This window comes from Mustela putorius, unplaced genomic scaffold (assembly GCF_011764305.1).
Source record: "Mustela putorius furo isolate JIRA1106 unplaced genomic scaffold, ASM1176430v1.1 tig00001149_pilon_pilon_pilon, whole genome shotgun sequence".
Taxonomy (NCBI): domain Eukaryota; kingdom Metazoa; phylum Chordata; class Mammalia; order Carnivora; family Mustelidae; genus Mustela; species Mustela putorius.
In genome coordinates, this window is record NW_025421595.1 from 1,113,056 (window position 1) to 1,132,680 (window position 19,625).

Below are 19,625 nucleotides of genomic sequence, written 5' to 3' on the forward strand. Positions count from 1 at the left end.
CTAAAATTTAATTTTTTTTAAGGTTTTATTTATTTATTTGTCAGAGAGAGAGCATATGCAAGGGGAGTGGTAGACAAAGGAGAAGCAGGCTCCCTCCTGAGCAAGGAGCCTGATGTGGAACTTGATGCCAGGACCCTCGGATCATGACCTGATCTGAAGGCAGATGCTTAACCAACTGAGCCATCCAGGCATCTGTAAAAGTTAATTTTTGAATCATTTATGTTTATCATTTTGGCATTGAAACGGAAGAGTTAAAATAGATACTTATATGTTTAAGTGTTGAAATGAGTACTGTCCCGTAGCCTTATAAGGTACTTGCTTGGTAATATATTTTGAGTATATATTGTACTCCAGTACTGGGTATAAATGTGTGAAGAATGATCTCCATCTTAAGCAAGTCCTAAGTATAATAGTGAAAATGATTGGGGACCTGGCTAGCTCAGTCAGTAGAGCATGTGACTTTCAATCTCAGGGTGTGAGTTCAGGGCTCACAATGGCATACAGCCTGGTTTAAAAAAAAATTGTTTTTAATCAGTGAAAATGATCAAAATATCTAAGATGTTGGAGGCTTCTTGGTTATTGAGAAATAGTATGTATCCTTGACCCCAGGTTCTGATTCGCTGTTAGGAGTCAGGTTTTAAGTATGGCATTTACCTACTTTGTGAAACAGCAAGCATTTAACTACTTAAAATGTCCCCTTGTCTGTGAACTATTACCAGCCCTGGAAAGGTACAGAAAATGAAAGTATTGGCAAACTTTTGTAGCAGTATATCATTGCTGTGGCATTTCTATTGACTTTTTTCCCCCAAAGAATGTATAAGACCGACTGGAAATATAACACTGATTATTCTCACAGATAGTATGAGGAATATGCTGAGGTGCATTTTTATGGGATAATTTCTATATGTGAATAACTGAAAAAAAATTTTTTAAGATTTTATTTTTTTATTTGACCGAGAGAGAGAGGGACCACAAGCAATGGGTGTGGGAGAGGGAGAAGCAGGCTTTCCGCTCAGCAGGGAGCCTGATATGAGACTGAATCCCATGACTCTGGAATCATAACCTGAGGCAAAGGCAGGTGCTGCACAGCTGAGCTACCCAGGCGCCCGAAAAATTAAATTCTTTACAGTTCTTTATTGTAATACTTTTTCATTTAGAAAAAAACAATAAGCACAATTATCTTTACTTATGTTGTGGTAACAACAATAAGCACATGATATGGAGTATAATTTTTTTATGGGATATAATTTTTAAGTTTAGTACTTCTGGGAGCACTTCGTGTGCAAAATTGGATTCTGTGAACTGTTGTATAGTTTTGCATTAAAAGAATACATAAACAGGGCGCCTGGGTGGCTCAGTGGGTTAAAGCCTCTGCATTAGCTCAGGTCATCATCCCAGGAATCGAGCCCCGCATTGGGCTCTCTGCTCCACAGGAGGCCTGCTTCCTCCTTTCTCTCTGCCTGCTTCTCTGCCTACTTGTGATTTCCATCTGTCAAATAAATAAATAAAATTTTTTAAAAAAGGAATACATAAACATATTACACTAGAGTGTTATAATTTGTAAATGTGAACATGTGAAACATGTTCACATGTAAAACATGTGAACATGTTTTAATCCAGTAACGTTATTCAGAAATCTGAACTATATTTTAATTTTTTACTTGTATTTTTTCAGCTTTTTGAGATGTAATTGATATATGTAACTATATAAATTTAAACATACAGATAATGACTTAATTTACATATACAGTTGACTTTTTTTTTTTTTTACATCTTACTTACTTATTTGAGACAGAGAGCATAAGCAGGGAGAGAGAAAGGGGAAAAAGCAGACTCCCTGCTGAGCCAGTAGTGTGAAGTGAGCTCCATCCCAGGACCTGGAGACTGTGACTTGAGCAGAAGTCAAACACTAAGCGATCTGAGCCTACTGGGCTCTGCTACAATGCCCTGCATAATTGAAAATCCTCATACAACTTGATACACCAAAAGCTTAACTACTAAAAACTTTATTTATGGCAAAAGTTAGCAAATATTTTTTATATGTATTACATAATATATATTCTTACACTAAAGTAATCATGAAAAATGTTAATTGAATAAATCCTAAGGAGAAATAAGTGTGCATACATGGACTCAACACAGTTCAAACCTGTGTTGTCAGATAATTACCAGAGTAAATTTAACATCTGTCATCCTGTATAGATTTCTTTTTTTTTTTTTTAAAGAAAAATATTTTTATCCGTTGTGAAAACTGTTAGAATAATACTCTCTGGAGGTTCCTGGGTACCCCCAGGTTCTTGGGTTCATTCAATTAAGCATATGCCTTCAGCTCAAGTCCTAATTCCAGATTCCCAGAATCTGTATCGGGTCTCGTATGCTTGAACACACACTCTGTCTCAAATAAATAAAATCTTCTAAAAAAAGAATACACTGTACATCATACAGCAGTGTTGAATATCAGTACCATGTTGTGCATTTACATTTCTGTGCTTATTTATCTTGTAATTGTAATTTTGCCCACCCAAATCTTAGCTTCCGCTTAAACAAATTTTTGTACTTAGGAATGGATACAACAGAACAGTATCTTATCCATAGTCTTGCGAGATAGTCTCCATCAGCCTCAGTATGTGGAAAAGCTAGAGAAGATTCTTCGTTTTGTGATTAAAGAAAAGGCTCTTACATTACAGGATCTTGATAACATCTGGGCAGCACAGGTAAGAAATTTAATTATAGCTATTTTATAAGAAAAATACTAAAAATTAATATTTTGTAGTAGCTAGTAGGTATTGGCATATGAATTTGTACTATTTGACTTTTTTTAAAGTTTAACTCTTGATATACACAGAATTGTTTTGAGTATTTTTAAATAAAAAAACAAGTTACCCTGATCTTGACTCTCTTTGCAGGTATAAATCATAAATTATACAATAGTTACATATATTATATGTAGACATACAAGAATAATTAAATTTGATTTTTTTTCTTGCAAGTCATAAAGAAACAAATGTTAGAAGAATTTTTTTTTTTCATGAACAAGTTGGGAGGATTACAAAGTCTTGCCCAACCCACCCTTTTTTTTTTTTTTTTTAAGATTTTATTTATTTGTTTGACAGAGAGAGCCATAGCAAGAGAGGGAACCAAGGAGAAGGGAATAGAAGAGGAAAAGTAGGATTTCTGCTGAGCAGGGAGCCTGATGCAGGGTTAGATCCCAGCACTCTGGGATCATTACCCAAGCTGACTATTAAACAACTAAGTCACCCAGAGCCCCCCAGCCCACCTTTTTCAAAGAAAAACTAAATATATATTTAGTCTTCCCATCATTGAGTACTTAAGTATTCAGTTTTGAGATAATCCACTATTTTGCCTTATTTTCTCTTCATTTTATTTAGAAATATCTGTAATTTTCATTTGAATTCTGAAAACACATTACCATTTATATGAAGAAATTGAGTATAAATGATATAAGTGGGAGCTCTAAAGCATTTTAAAATATTAACAATTAGTCTATAACCTCAAGTGAAACAGGTGGAAATATTTATTAATAGAAGTGAACAAAGTAGTTCTACTTACTAAGTTCATTTCTTTATTTAAACTTAAGTACAGCTTGGTTCTTTTTGTTTACTTTGGTATATTTCATATTTTTCAACAGGCAGGGAAACATGAAGCCATTGTGAAGAATGTACATGACCTGCTGGCAAAGTTGGCTTGGGATTTTTCTCCTGAGCAACTTGATCATCTTTTTGATTGCTTTAAGGTAATAATTCAAATAGTAAAGTAGTACCATCTTTTCTTAAACAGAATTAATTAATTACTAATTAATTATGTTTACCTAATATATACTTACTATCAAATTTCACCAAAGAATCTTTCATGAAGAATTGATAGTTGCTTATTCTAGTCAGAATTTAACATTAGTTTTTATTATAGTTACCGTTTTCCATCACAGAATAATCGCATTTTTCACTCAGGTTATTTCAGTTTGTTTAATTTCTTCTGGTGACTTTTATTTTTGCATACTTTTGCATTTGGAAATGCAGGAGAGTGTTACTTACTATATAGAGCTAAAACAATACTCTAAACTGCAGTAGTTCTCTGGCGTAACATACATAAAATATAAAAGTGAGATTCAGAAAGAGTATTCAGAGTCTCTGACATCTGCATTAATCTATTTGGGTACTTTTTTATATGAAGTCCTTGTAGTTGGCAAAGTTTGTTAGAGAATATGTAGATTAGGAAGATAAAGTCATATGCCATTGTTATAAATGATTATTTTAGTAACCTTAAGCATTAGAATCACAGGATTTCTTGTTGAAAGTAATTTGTATTGCTCTTGGTAACTTCATTTGGTACAATTATTGAGGAAAACATTTGACATTATCTGTCAAAATGTATGATTCGTGTTCTGTGATAGACCTGTTGGATTTCTGATTGTGTACCTGAAAAAATTCATCATATGTTTATCAGGATACATGTTCAAAAATCTGTAGCAGGTGCCTGGGTAGGTCATTTGGTAGAGCAGGCAACTACTGATCTCAGTAAATACTGAAATCAATATTGGGAAGTTATTGTGGGTAATATAAAAGTTAGTGTTTTGTTTTGTTTGTTTTAAAGATTTTATTTATTTATTTATTTATTTATTTATTTGCCAGAGATCACAAGTAGGCAGAGAGGCAGGCAGAGAGAGAGGGAGAAACAGGCTCCCCGCCAAGCAAGGAGCCCAATGTGGGGCTCAATCCCAGGATCAAGGATCATGACAAGCCAAAGGCAGAGGCTTAATCCACTGAGCCACCCAGGCACCCCTGTAAAATTTAGTTTGATAACTTTTGAAATGGTGACATATATTTAATAGTCTTGTGACAGGGGCACCTGGGTGGCTCAGTGGGTTAAGCCGCTGCCTTCAGCTCAGGTCATGATTTCGGGGTCCTGGGATCAAGTCCCGCATCAGGCTCTCTGCTCAGCAGGGAACCTGTTTCCTCCTCTCTCTCTCTCTCTCTCTCTCTCTGCCTACTTGTGATGTCTCTCTGTCAAAAAAAAAAAAAGTCATAAAGTCATTGTGACAGAAAGATGGAGTGGTATCAATTTTTCCTCTGTTTCTAATATTGGCAAGATTCTTTAACTATAATCATAATAAAAATTCTATAATCGAAGCGTAGCCCTTTGCCTTATTGTTTACTGAATGTCTGTTACTCAGTTAAAAGCATTATATTTTGAGATGTTTTATGATATAATTTATCTTGACTGGAAAGGTCTTTGGAAAAAAATGCCTCACTAAAAGCATTTAAAGCCTAGGTCATTTAACAGTTCATTGTAGCTTGTAACTAAGTGATCCTGACTTTCTCTAAATATTTGTCCTTAGTTATGTTTGCTTATCATATTGCTCAGATAATAAATATCAAATATCTATAAATATTTGAGTCCTTTATAAGTGTTCATCTACTAGACTACTAATTTCCAGTCCTTGACATTTTTTGTCAGAATTGTTAATTTATCGGGCACCTGAGTGGCTCAGTGGGTAAAGTTAATTAATAAAATCTTTTTTAAAAAATTGTTAATTTATCACAATTCCTCATGGTTTGAGATTCTCTTACTGTGTTACTGGTTTTCATATTCTTAGTGATTTTTTTTTTACCTGTTTGTTTTGTTTTGTTTTGTTTTAAGATTTATTTATTGATTTGACAGACAGATCACAAGTAGGCAGAGAGGCAGGCAGAGAGAGAGGGAGAAGCAGGCTCCCCATGAGCAGAGATCCCAGTGGGGGGCTCAATCCCAGGACCCTGGGATGATGACCTGAGCTGAAAGCAGGAGCTTTAACCCACTGAGCCACCCAGGTGCCCCTCTTTTTACCTGTTTTTGAACTATTTCTCTCCTTTCTAGTGAGAGGTCATTCTTATCTTTTACATGCTTATTTTTCCTATTCCTCTTTTTTTTTTTTTTTTTTTTTTTTAATTTAAGAGAGAGAGAGAAAAGAATGTGTGGGGGAGAGGTGTAGGAGGAGAGAGAGAATCTTAAGCAAGTACCACACTCAGCGTCAGGTTCAGTCCCACATCGCTGGATCATGACCTGAGGTGACATGAAGAGTCAGATACTTAACCAGCTGTAGCTACAGTGGTACTCTGTGTTCCTTTTTTAAATTCATTCCTGAGTATTTTGTATATCAGAACAGCCCTTGCCCATATTGACTACAAATTAATTTCTCATGGTTTTATTAGGACTTGAAATGAGGAATGAAGTATGATCTTAACTGTATGATTGGTTGTTGTGTTTTAATCCTCTTTGATTGTGTAGTTGTCACCTTTATCTGTTTTGTTCCTGTAATATCCATGATTATAATCATTTCCCAAAATCATTGGTAGTTTTTGTATTCCTTTTGTCATTTCAGAAGGAATTTTGCTGAGCTAAAACACTTTAGAAGCAAGCACTTAAGTTGTCTTTCCAGAAGTCTCATTTTTATTTCATTTTTTTGTATCTATCATGTTAAATTTTATGTCTCCATTACAAGCTTTTTTTTTTTTTTTTCTCAGGTTTCTGGATATTTAAGCAACTAGCAGCTCCTTATGTTCCTTATGTTCTAGTAACTACTGAAGACAAAGGAAAGAATACATGAAACTACCCCTATGTTGTATTAATTGGCCTTAAGGAACACTATTTTATTTTTATTTTATGAATTAAGTTTTTATTTTGAATGTTCACATGAACTTTATTTAATAATTCAGAGAATTGCATATGTTCTTTAGAGTTTTCTTCTGAAAACATGTTGCAGAAGTACAATATTAATCAAGATATTAATATTCAGGGGCGCCTGGGTGGCTCAGTGGGTTAAACCACTCACTGCCTTCGGCTCAGGTCATGATCTCAGGGTCCTGGGATCGAGTCCCGCATCGGGCTTTCTGCTCAGCAGGGAGCCTGCTTCCCTCTCTCTCTCTCTCTGCCTGCCTCTCCATCTACTTGTGATTTCTCTCTGTCAAATAAAAAAAAAGATATTAATATTCATACTTTAAGTTCTATATCCATCACCATGTGGATTCTTCATTAGTCCTCTTATGGCCACACCAATTCTGTCTTAGCCCCACTTTACCTGTAACCCTTGACAACTGCTAGCTTGGTGTCTGTTTCTACATTTTGTCATTTTGAGGTTGTTAAATAAATGGAATCATATAACATATAGCCATATAGCAATAGGATAAGCAGACATAACTAAGGAGGACGTCCTGAGAGAACGTCAGGATCACTTGGGAACTTTTTTTACTTAACATAATTTTCTGCAAGCTCATACAGTTTGTTTATATATCTGTATTATATGTATATATTCTTGTATCCTGAGCAGTACTCTTGATATAACTTTTAACCACTTAGGGTTTATTTAACTGCTTATCATAAACGGACATAATGAGGTTTTTCTCATTTAGAACTTCTAAAAATAAAGCTGCTATGGAAATTGGTGTGCAGACTTTTTTTGTAAACATAGTTTATCTGAGATTGCATTTGCTCTTATAGTGCACATATATATGTACATATATATATATATATGATGCATAGTAGTTGTATATTACTATTTAGTTTACATCTTTAGTTTACTTCTTTATAAAGCCATTTTATAAAGATACTGCTGTCCTATCAATATTAGTGTTCCAGTCCATGAATCTGGAATATCTTTCAGTTTTTTTGGAGCTCTCTTTCCATTTATTTAGATACTGTTTGATTTCAGCACTGTTTTGTTTTGTTTTTTTAAGATTTTATTTATTTATTAGAGAGAGCACACAAGCAGGAGAGCAGCAGGCAAAGGAAGAGGGAGAAGCAAATTCCCCCTGGAGCAGGGAGCCCAGTACAGGGCTTGATCCTAGGACCCTGGGTCTGAGCTGAAGGCAGGTGCTTAACTGACTGAGCCACCCAGGTGCCCCTCCGCAGTTCCCCCACCCCTTGGTATTCATTGCATTTTTGTTAAATTTATACTAAAGCAGTATGCTGTTTTTTATGTTACTGTGAGTAGAAGGGTTTTCTTCATTTGGGGATTGTTTTAATTTAATATATAGAAAAATGTATCTAACATGTATAGAAATACAGTTGAGCTTTTAAAATTTATTTTGTGTCCTGAAAACCTATCATGCCTTTTACTTGGTGGGGGGGGATATTTTAATGGAGATCTTAGATTTTCTACATTTCTATGTACATGATCATATGATTTACAACTAGAGATAGTTTTACTTCTTCCCAATCTCATTACCTGTTGTTTTATTTTTTACATCCTTGTTTATTAATAGCCTTAATTAAAACATATAACAAAATGTTGAGGGAGTGGTGAAAGTGGGGATTCTCAATGTTGAGTGCAAAACTTAAAAGTGTTTTGTTATTAAGTATGACATACATTGTCAGGTCTTTGTTTTTGCTGTTTATTGGATTTAAGAAATTCCCTTCTATTCCTCATTTTTTTAATGTTTTAGTTTTAAAAGTTTGTTGGATTTTGTCAGTTTGCCTTCTCTACGTCTAGTGAGATACTGGCTATGTTGCACTGTTCTATGTTGCATTGGCTGATATTTCTGTGTTCAAGTAGTCTTCCATGTCTATAATAAATCCCACTTCTTACAATGTATAATTCTTTTGTATATAATTCTTCCTGGATTTCTTTGTATTTTGTTGAGGATACTTCTGGCTTTTAAGAAGATGCCGGGGCGCCTGGGTGGCTCAGTGGATTTAAAGCCTCTGCCTTCTGCTCGGGTCATGATCCCCAGGGTCCTGGGATTGAGCCCTGCATCAGGTGCTCTGCTCATCGGGAAGCCTGCTTCCCTTCCTCTCTCTCTGCCTACTTGTGATCTCTGTCAAATTTAAAAAAAAAAAATCCTTAAGAATATACCAAACCATTTTTCAGAATGACTATAATATTTTGTATTTCCAACCACAGTTTGAGTAATCCATTTTTTTAAATCTTTCATGTGCTCATTTGCCATAAAACAGTACCTGTTCATGCCTCTTGCCTATTTTCTATTTTCTAAATGCGTTGTTTTTTAAAATTACTGAATTTGCAGAGTTGGTTTTTTTGCTTTTGTTTTTGTTTGGTTGTTTTTTTTTTTTTTTTTTTTTAATTTGTCAGAGAGCACAAGCAGAGGAGGGGTAGAGGGAGAAGCAGGCGTCTCCGCTGAGCAAGGAGCAAGATGCGGGGCTTGGTCCCAGGACCCTGGGATCATGACCTGAGCCAAAGACAGACATTTAACCCAGGAGTCCTACAGAATTCTTATGTATTCAACATGCTAAGTTGTTTCTTAGATAAGTTGTTTCTTAGATAGGTGGTATGCATATATTTTCTCCCAGTCTTTAGATTCTTTCATCCTCTTTTTTTTTTTTTAAGATTTTATTTATTCATTTGACAGAAAGGTCACAAATAGGCAGAGAGGCAGGCAGAGAGAGAAGGGGAAGCAGGATCCCTGATGAGCAGAGAGCCTGATGCGGGGCTCGATCCCAAGACTCTGAGATATGACCTGAGCCAAAGGCAGAGATTTAACCCACTGAGCCACCCAGGAGCCCCCTTTCATCCTCCTTTTTTTTTTTTTTTTTTTTAAGAATTTATTTATTTATTTGTCAGAGAGAGAGCACAGGCAGACAGAGTGGCAGGCAAAGTCAGGGGGAGAAGCAGGCTCCCTGCCAAGCAAGGAGCCTGATGTGGGACTCGATCCCAGGAAGCTGGGATCATGACCCAAGCTGAAGGCAGCCGTTCAACCAACTGAGCCACCCAGGCATCCCCCCTTTCATCCTCTTAATAGGGTCTTTGACCAATAAAGTTCTTAATTTTGATGAGGTCTAGTTTATTTCCTGTGTGTGTCACACTTTTGGTGTCAAGACTGAGAACTTGTTGCCTATCTGTAAATCCCAAAGAATTTCTCCTATGTTCTGTATTTGAGAAAGTTTTAATATTTTGCAGTTAATGTATTACCCATATTGAGCTACCTTTGTTTAGATGTAGGATTTAGATTACAGGGTAAGTTTTTTGTTTTTGTTCATGTTGCTCTGTATGACCAGTGTTGCAGTACCGTTTTGTGAAAGGTAGTCTTTTATCTTGCCTAAATTAGTTCACTTTTGCCTCTTTGTCAAGTGTCAGACATACTTACTTTTTTAATTGCCCCCAACATGGGGCTTAAACTTATTCCTTGAGATCAAGAGTTTCACATGCTGTACTAACTGAGCTAGTCAGGCTAGTTAAAACATACTTATATGAATCTGTTTCTAGGTTCTCTTTCCATTTGTCAATCACTTGGCCAATACCACACATTTCAACACAATGTTGAATAGAAATGGCTAGAGCAGACATCATTGTGTTAGGGAGAGAAATTAATCAGTATATCACTGTTAAGAATGACGTTTACTGTGTGTTTTTTTACAGCTTCCCTTTATCAGATTATGAAAGTTCCCCTCCATTCTTACTTACATTTTTTTTAATGAATGGATTTGAATTTTGTGAGATGTTTTATTTGACATTGATGTGCATGTACCATTTTTACTCTTTACCTGTTAATGTGATAGGTTATATTAGTTATTTTCAACTGTTGCATCCTCAGATTAACTGCACTTGATCATGTTTTTTTTTAACATGTTGGCTGAATTTCATTTACTAATACTATATTCAGGAATTTTATAATATATTCATGGGGTATATGATCTGTATTTCTTTTTCTTTTGTATTTATCAGGGTGTATTTTGCTTCATAATGTAAACTTTGTATATTTTTCTCCCTTTTTCTGGAAGAAATTATTATATATTAATGTTACTTCTTCTAAGTATTAGGTATAATATTTTACTGAAACCATCTGGGTTTGGTGATACTTGTTTTGGGGAGTTTTTGAATCCTGAATTCAGTTTCCTAGTCATTGTATTCTATTCAAGTAGTCTGTTTTGGCTGAATTGCAGTAATTTGTGTTTTTTAGTGATGTTTCGTGTAATTTTTCAAAGTTATATATGTAAAGTTGTTTTTGTTCTCTGTTATCCTTTAATGTCTATAGTGAGATCTCTGTTTTACTTTTTTTCCTAATAAATTTTTTTGTTTCTCTATTTCCCCCCATAATCATTCACTTTATTTCTTAAAGTCTGCAGTCATGTGATAACCTTTCTCAGACTTATTTTGCTTAGCATATATACTCTAGCTCCAGCCACGCTTTTCTAAATGGCAACATTTTCACTCTTTTTATGGCTGAATAATATTCCATATTTGTATATGTTGTCTGGGGGTGGGGTTTGTGGTTATTTTGAAAAGAAGGTATATTCTGCACATTACGTAGAGTGGTTCTTTAACTGTCAGTTAAATTCTGTTCTTTGATGTTTTTTGTTGAGCTCAGTTTTTTGCTGGTATTCTGTCTAGTTCTTTCAGTTGTTGAAAGATGGATGTTGATGTCTCTCATTATTATGGATTTCCCTATTCTATCTTTGAAATCTGTCAGGTTTTGCTTCACATATTTTGTGGTATACACATACTTGATGCATATACATTTGGGATGCTCTTTTTTTTTTTTTTGGTAGACTGACCTTTACTCAATGTATCTTACATACTCTTCTCTGAAATCTATTTTATATGCTATTGCTGTGGCCACTTCTGCTTTCCTTTAATGTTTGTATATCTTTTTGCATTTTTTTACTTCGACCCTGGCTACTTTATATCTAACAATATTAGTAGCTTCTCTTAAGCTCAGTCTTATAACTAAAATGACTAAACCATTTATATTGGGGTGCATGGGTTGCTTGGTAATTGAGCATCTGCCTTTGGCTCAGGTCGTGATCCCGGGGTCCTGAGATCAAGCCCACATCAGGCTCCCTGCTTGACAGGGGTCCTGCTTCTCCCTCTCTCTCTGCCTCTGCTTCTGTTCTTCTCTCACTATGTCTCTATCTCTGTCAAATAAATAGAGGTCTTAAAAAAAAAAATTATCTTCCATCTTGAAGAAATAAAAATAAACCATTTATATTTAATGAGACTTTTGATACATTAGGGTTTAAGCTTGCTATTTTATTTATTGTATTGTATTATTCTCTTCTGTCTGCCCTGAGGAATGTTCTAAATTTTAGGTTTCTTTTTTTCTATTTTTATTTTTCTGTATTGTATTCTATTTTTAGGTTTCTATTTTTATATTTTTAGGTTTCTGTTTTTATTTTTCTGTATTGTATTGAAATATGTCTTTGTATGGCCTTTTGAGTATCTTTAGTAATTCAAACACATGTCATCTCATCGTTGACATATATAAAATCTTCTAAAATATACAATTTTTTTCTTTTTTAAATTGTGCTAATACATACAGCATAAAATTTATCATCTTAACTATGTTTAAGTATATGGTTCATTGGTATTAAATATGATAGTAATGTGCAACTGTAACCAGCATTCAGTCTGTTCCTGGAGCTGTTTGTTTTTCTTATAAAACTGATACCCATTAGACAGTAAGAACTTATTCCTCTCTGTGAAGCCCCTGGCATCCATCATTCTGCTTTCTGTCTATATGATTTTCACTGCTCTGATATGTCATATAGAAGTGAAATCATACAATACTTGCTATCTTTTAGTGACTTCATTATTTCACTAACCATACTGTCTTATTCCTATTGTAACATGCTTCAGAATTTTCTTTCTCTTTAAATGAGTAATATTCCACTGAATACATAGGCCACATTTGTTTATCCATTTTTTTAATTGATTGACAGTTTGGATTGCTTTCACATTTTAACTGTTCTGAATAAAAATGCTGCTATGAACATAAGTGTACAGATGATCTGTTTGAGACTGCTTTCAGTTCTTTTGGTTATGTATATACCTACAGCTGGAATTGGTAGATGATGTAATAATTTCAGATGATGTGAAAATTAAATTTTTTGAGGAATTTGTACTGTTTTGCAAGATGAGTATATCATTTTACTTTTCCACTAACGATGCACACAACTGTAATTTCTTCCCATCTTCAATAACACAATTTTTTGTGTGTCTTTGATAGCCATACTGATACACACACACTCACGGGTGTAAGGTACTTTTCCATTGTAATTTAATATTTCCCTAATAATCAATGACTTCAATCATGTGGTCATTGTCATGTGGTAATGGACCTTTTTCTTTTTAAAGATTTTATTTATTTATTTGACAGAGGTCACAAGTAAGCAGAGAGGCAGGCACAGGGAGAGAGGAGGAAGCAAGCTCCCCATGGAGCAGAGAGCCTGGCATGGGGCTCGATCCCAGTACCCTGGGATTATGACCAGAAAGGCTGAGAGAGGCTTAACCCACTGAGCCACCCAGGTGCCCCAGTAATGGACCATTTATATATCTTTTTAGAAAAATGTCCTTTGCCTGTTTTTTAATTTGAGTTGTTTGGTTTTTTGTTTGTTTGTTTTTAAATTTTAGGACTTCTTAATGTGTTTTGTATATGATGCTTTTAATTTTTTTTTAATATTTTATTTATTTATTTGAGAGAGAGACAGTGAGAGAGAGTATGAGCGAGGAGAAGGTCAGAGAGAGAAGCAGACTCCCCATGGAGCCGGGAGCCTGATGCGGGACACGATCCCAGGAATCCAGGATCATGACCTGAGCCGAAGGCAGTTGTCCAACCAACTGAGCCACCCAGGCGTCCCTGATGCTTTTAATTTCTAATATGGAATTTTAAAATCTTTAATGATAAAGTCCTTAATAATAAATGGAGTGTTTTTTCTTGAATTTAGATTATTCTGTCCTATGAATACTGTGAGATTTTTCAAATGAGATGTGGTTAATTAAGTGCTCAGTTAAGCTAAACTAATGGTTTGTGTGTGTGGCTGTGCTGAATTCAGTATAGTTTATCGAAAGCCATGTAATTAAAACAGTAATGACCTGATATAAATGGATATATAAATCATAACGTTTGTGAGGTTTACATAATTTACACTTTTTTTTTAGGCAAGTTGGACTAATGCCAGTAAAAAGCAACGCGAAAAGTTACTGGAGCTGATTCGTCGTCTTGCAGAAGATGATAAAGATGGTGTGATGGCACACAAAGTTTTGAACCTGCTTTGGAATCTGGCCCATAGTGATGATGTGCCTGTAGACATCATGGACTTAGCTCTCAGTGCCCACATAAAAATACTAGATTACAGTTGTTCCCAGGTATGGGAGTGGTTCTTTACTTGTTTTTTCTTACCTTTTTCCCTTTACCATGAGAATGATTTAGTTATAAGATAATTCCATTATTTTTGTTTTTACACTAATCTTTGAAAAATTGACTTACCTTTGCTTTTTCTGCATTTTTTTAATACCATTTACTAAGCACTTTTACCTCTCTACAAAAAAAGATTTGTGTAGGTAAAACAAGTTTTTATGTAATAGTATTATAGTTCAGTATATGAAGGTAAAATAGAATCATGAATTATTAAAGCTGGTAGTGACTTTGGAGGGAAAATCTTCCTCAGAAGTTAATAAAGCTAAGAGAATTTCCTGAATAAAGCTTTCTTTATGTAAGTCACAATACAAGTATTTTCCCTTTTTTTTTTTTAAGATTTTATTTGTTTTTTTGACAGACAGGGATCACAGGTAGGCAAAGAGAGAGAGAGGAAGGGAAGCAGGCTCCAGCCAAGCAGAGAACCTGATGCGGGGCTGGATCCCAGGACCCTGAGATCATGACCTGAGTGGAAGGCAAAAGCTTTATTTAATTCACTGAGGCACCCAGGTGCACCTTTTTTTTTTTTTTTTTAAGATTTATTTATTTATTTATTTATTTAGCATACAGAGAGATATCACAAGTAGACAGGAGAGGCAGGCAAAGAGAGAGGGAGAAACCGGCTCCCCGCTGAGCGGAGAGCCCCATGCAGGACTCAATCCCAGGACCCTGAGTTCATGATCTAAGCCGAAGGTAGAGACCTAACCCACTGAGCCACCCATGCGCCCATTTTTCCTGTATTTAACTTCTGCTACTTAGGTTTATTGCTTTCAGGTATGCATTTTTATATAGTTACTTATATTTTCAGACCTATTTCTGGATTTTTATAAGTGCTTTACCGTATTTGTAATTGGTTGGTTAAAGAATTTTTAAAAAATAAAAAGACTGGACAGGGTTGTTCTTAGTTCTCTGAGGGCTTCACTTTTAGTTGGACTTGAATTTAATCAGTTCTAGCAAGGTCAAGATGATATTAACACATATTGGAAGCCAAGTGTTTGCAGTCTTAAGTTATTTATTGCACTGATTGCCTTAATCAAAAAAAGTACTGCTGGGGCACCTGGGTTATTCAGACAGTTAATCGTCTGCCTTCAGCTCAGGTCAGGATCCTAGGATCTTGGGATCAAGACCCTCATGCTCAGCAGGGGTCCTGCTTCTCCCTCACTCTCTGCCTGTGCTCTTCCCCCAGCTGTATGCTCTCTGCCTCTCAAATAAATTAATAAAATCTTAAAAAAAAAAAGTACATACACACACACATTTAGAGAACTGGGTGAATTCAGAGAACATTTTTTGGATACTTAAAAATGAAGTTATCATTCATAGTCTGGGTTAGTTAATTGCAAGTGTCAATGTAAAACTGATTTTTTTTTTTTTAATTCTGAGGAAGAGATAAATTAAAATTTATCCTAACCACTGTCTTAAGTAGATTAAAAACAGGAGAGTTGGGGGCGCCTGGGTGCCTCAGTGGGTTAAAGCCTCTGCTTTCGGCTCAGGTCATGGTCCCAGGGTCCTGGGATCTAGCCCAGCATCGGGCTCTCTACTCAGCAGGGAGCCTGCTTCCCTCTCTCTATCTGCCTGCCTTTCTGCCTACCTGAGATATCTGTTAAATAAATAAAATCTTTTAAAAAAACAAAACATGGAAATTTTGAAAATCATAGTGACAGGGGAGCCTACCTGGATGGTTTAGTCGATTGAGTTTCCAACCCTAGGTTTCATAGAAGCACTATGTTAGGCTCTGTGCTCAGCAGCATTCTGCTTCAGATTCTCTTCCTTTGTCTCTCCCTCTGCCCCTCCCCACACACCCTCTCTCTAAATAAATAAAGTCTTAAAAATTATAGTGGAAGTGATATATTAGATTTGCAGTTATGCAGTAGGAGTTTCAGATTTATCAAAGGAAAAAAAAGACTCCAGTTATTTTATTGGATGACAGTATTTGATTTTTCATTGATTGACTCATTGTACTTGACTACAATAAATTTTTATCTGGCATATCAAATGGTTACGAAGACCTTGAGTTTAAATTCTATTTTATTAAATAGAGTAGTGTTACAAGGCTCATAGCAACACACTTACTGTAAAAGTAAAAGCTCAAATGCTGGGTGGCTCAGTGGGCCTTCAGCTGGGGTCATGATCCCACAGTCCTGGGTTGGAGCCCCACATCAGGCTCTCTGCTCAGCGAGGAGCCTGCTTCCTCCTCTATCTTTGTCTTTCTCTCTGCCTACTTGTGATTTCCGTCTGTCAAATAAATAAAAATCTACAAAAAAAAAAACAAAAAAAAAGCTCAAGTGTTACTTCTTCCTTTATTCAGTTGTTGGTATCTTTGCCTGGCACAGTGTCCTAAGTTATCACATTAGTAGATAACTGGATTTTATGGGATTTAATAAAAAGAGTTTTTGTTTTTCAACTTTAGCTATCATTTGGTGTATTTTTTTATTTTATTATCATCATTATTATTATGTTATATTAGTCACCATACAGAATATCATTTGGTTGGTTGGTTGGTTTTGTTTTTTTAAAGATTTTACTTATTTATTTGACAGAGACAGCGAGAAAACAAATACAAACAGTGGGAGTGGGAGAGGGAGAAGCAGGCTTCCCACATAGCAGGGAGCCCAGTACGGGGGCTTTATCCCAGGAACCTGGGATCATGACCTGAGCCGAAGGCAGACGCTTAGCAACTGAGCCACCCAGGCGCCCCCATCATAAGGGGTTTGTTTTGTTTGGGGTTTTTTTTGGCTTTTGTTGTAGTGTTCCATAATTCATTGTTTGCATATAACACCCAGTGCTCCATGCAGTAAGCCCTCCTCAATACCCATTACCTGCCTAACGTATCTCCCCAACCCCTCCCTTCTGATACCCTGTTTGTTTTCCAGAGTCCAGTCTCTTATGGTTCATGATGTAGTTATTTAAAACAAATGAATATGTTATTCTCTTGCCCTGTCAATCCAAAGCACTTTTTTAACGAGTCATGATGCATTTAATATTCATGAATAAATATTTTTAAATCCATAAAAATGTTCATAGAATACAGCCCTATAATTTCACATTTCCTGGGGAAAAAATTAATTTTTTCCTGGGGAATGATTTAAAAAAAAAAAAGCATGACATTTACAGACTAGACCATTATTCTTTTCTTTTCCCTCCCTCTTTCTCTCTCTCTCTCTTTTTTTTTTTTTAAGATTTCATTTATTTATTTTAGAGGGAGAGAGCACGAGAACATGGGTGCATGCACCAGCTGGGAGGGGGAAGAGGGAGAAAATCCCAACCAGACTCTGCCCTAAGTGCTGAACTGACACACAGCTCAATTTCTCCACCATGAGATCATGACCTGAACCAAAAGAAATTATCTTAACAGCTAAGTCACCCAGGGATCCCCTGGAATAGACCATTTTTTGCTGAAATGAAATGAATGAAAAGGGAAAATCACATAAATATATGAATATACTCTTCAGCATATTGTGTAGTCATTAAAATGTCTGTTGGTGGATGGCTGTCCATGGTATTTAGTGGAAATACTTAATGTAAGAACTGTTTTGTTTCTAAAAGAGATATACATGTGCTTGCAAAATGTACTTTAAGTGAGACAATAAAGAAATACACAAAATTGGCTTTACTTCCATTCACATGTACAGAAATAAAATCATTCCAATTAAAAATCTTAGTACACTTGTGAATTTCTGATTACTAGTGATCTTGATAAGAAAAAAGCAAGTACACATTTTCGCATATTAGAAATAAACATATTCCTACAACATCCATGAATGTTCTAAGTTTGCCTTTAGGGTGAGTGCCTGTATCTGTTTTCTGTAACATTCTTACATGTTGGGTTTTTTTAAGTTTTATTATAATAAGAGATGCATATATTTTTAAATAATACAAAGTATGTAAAGTGTGTTTATTGCATAATTTTTCACATGTATTCTCATTGTTATTTTCTGGATTAAAGGTAAACTTTTAGGTTCCCTGCTCCTATTAAAAAAAATATGCTAACATCATACTCATATGGTAACCATTTGGATTATATGTTTTTGCCAAGTTTTGTAATACCAGAACCTTATAAAACACTGAATAGAAATGAAATCTTCACAATGAGCATATATTTTTAAATCAGACTTATTAATATGCCTAAACTTGGGACTCATATCTTGGTGCATATATATCTAAATCTGAATTACTCCATTTTTATAGTAGTATATTTACTCCATTTACATTTTGGAACTTTGGTGATCATTTCAAAATAAGAACATACTTATTCCTAATTTTTATGATCCTTACTTAAAAGCTTTTCTACTTTGTTATTCTCAGAATAATTTGAAGACAGAATTATATTGAATACTGGTCTGTATAACCATTAACTTTTTGTGTGTGTTTAAGGATCGAGACACACAGAAGATCCAGTGGATAGATCGCTTTATAGAAGAACTTCGTACAAATGACAAGTGGGTAATTCCTGCACTAAAACAAATAAGAGAAATTTGTAGTTTGTTTGGTGAAGCACCTCAAAACTTGAGGTAAGGCTTTTAATATAGAAAATTTTCTAATTTTTATGTATATATTATGGTGAAAACAGCGTACCAATTAATGCAAATGTTAAAATAGCAATTTAATATCAGAATCAAAAGATACTGACTTTGAGCTGTATGTTCAAAATGGTCTTGGACTTCTAGCTGATATACCAAACATTATGGCATGGGTTGTATTTATCCCACTCTTGAGTTTGTTTTACCCTTTTTATGGGTTTCAAGATAAGAATTAATTTATGAAAGATTATATTCAAAGATACTTTTTACTATGTTTATTTTACTTATATTTTTCTTAAAGAGCAAATTTTATGTGTTTGGCCTTGATGCTAAATGGTTATGGAAATAATTTACCTTTTACTTTCTTGTAATCAATTTGGAACTAATGACATAAGAAAAAAATAATATGGATAAATCTTGGGAATAGTGCAACAGGGTTTATAGTGCAGATAGGATTCCTGATAGTGAGCCCTAGTTTTTTTCTAACCTGCAATAATCATAGATGTTCTAACCATTTAGAAGCAGTTTCCTTGGGGCGCCTGGGTGGCTCAGTAGGTTAAAGCCTCTGCCTTAGCTCAGGTCATGATCCCAGTTTTGGGATCAAGCCATGCATCGGGCTTTCTGCTCAGCAGGGAGCCTCCTTCCCTTCCTCTCTCTCTGTCTGCCTCTCTGCCTACTTGTGATCTCTGTCTGTCAAATAAATAAATAAAATCTTTAAAAAAAAAAAAAGCCATTTTCTTGTAAGACAGTTACATGATTGCCAAAATTTTTCACAGTTGTAGGTGGATATAAATGTATGTGCCAACAGGATTCCTGTTCAAAGTGAATTACAGAATGCCTTTTTTTTTTTTCCTTATTTTTGGAGAGAAGTAAAAAAGTAGGCATAATGGGGTAGAACTACTGGGGGTAGACAGATCATCTGGAACAGGCTCCTCACCCAGACCAGAGCTTGATGTAAGGCTTG

At 35.2% G+C, this 19,625-nt stretch overlaps 1 protein-coding gene across 7 annotated transcripts in view; it reads left to right on the forward strand.

Moving 5' to 3' along the window:
- Positions 1-19,625, forward strand: part of LOC123394027 (probable ubiquitin carboxyl-terminal hydrolase FAF-X) — a 156,075-nt gene that overhangs the window by 53,015 nt on the left and 83,435 nt on the right. For all 7 annotated transcript variants that reach the window (XM_045087484.1, XM_045087485.1, XM_045087482.1 and 4 more), the window contains 4 exons: positions 2,562-2,714; positions 3,650-3,754; positions 13,889-14,095; positions 18,516-18,652. In XM_045087484.1, the coding sequence (XP_044943419.1) occupies positions 2,562-2,714; positions 3,650-3,754; positions 13,889-14,095; positions 18,516-18,652 (602 nt within the window). The remainder of the gene's footprint in view (positions 1-2,561; positions 2,715-3,649; positions 3,755-13,888; positions 14,096-18,515; positions 18,653-19,625) is intronic.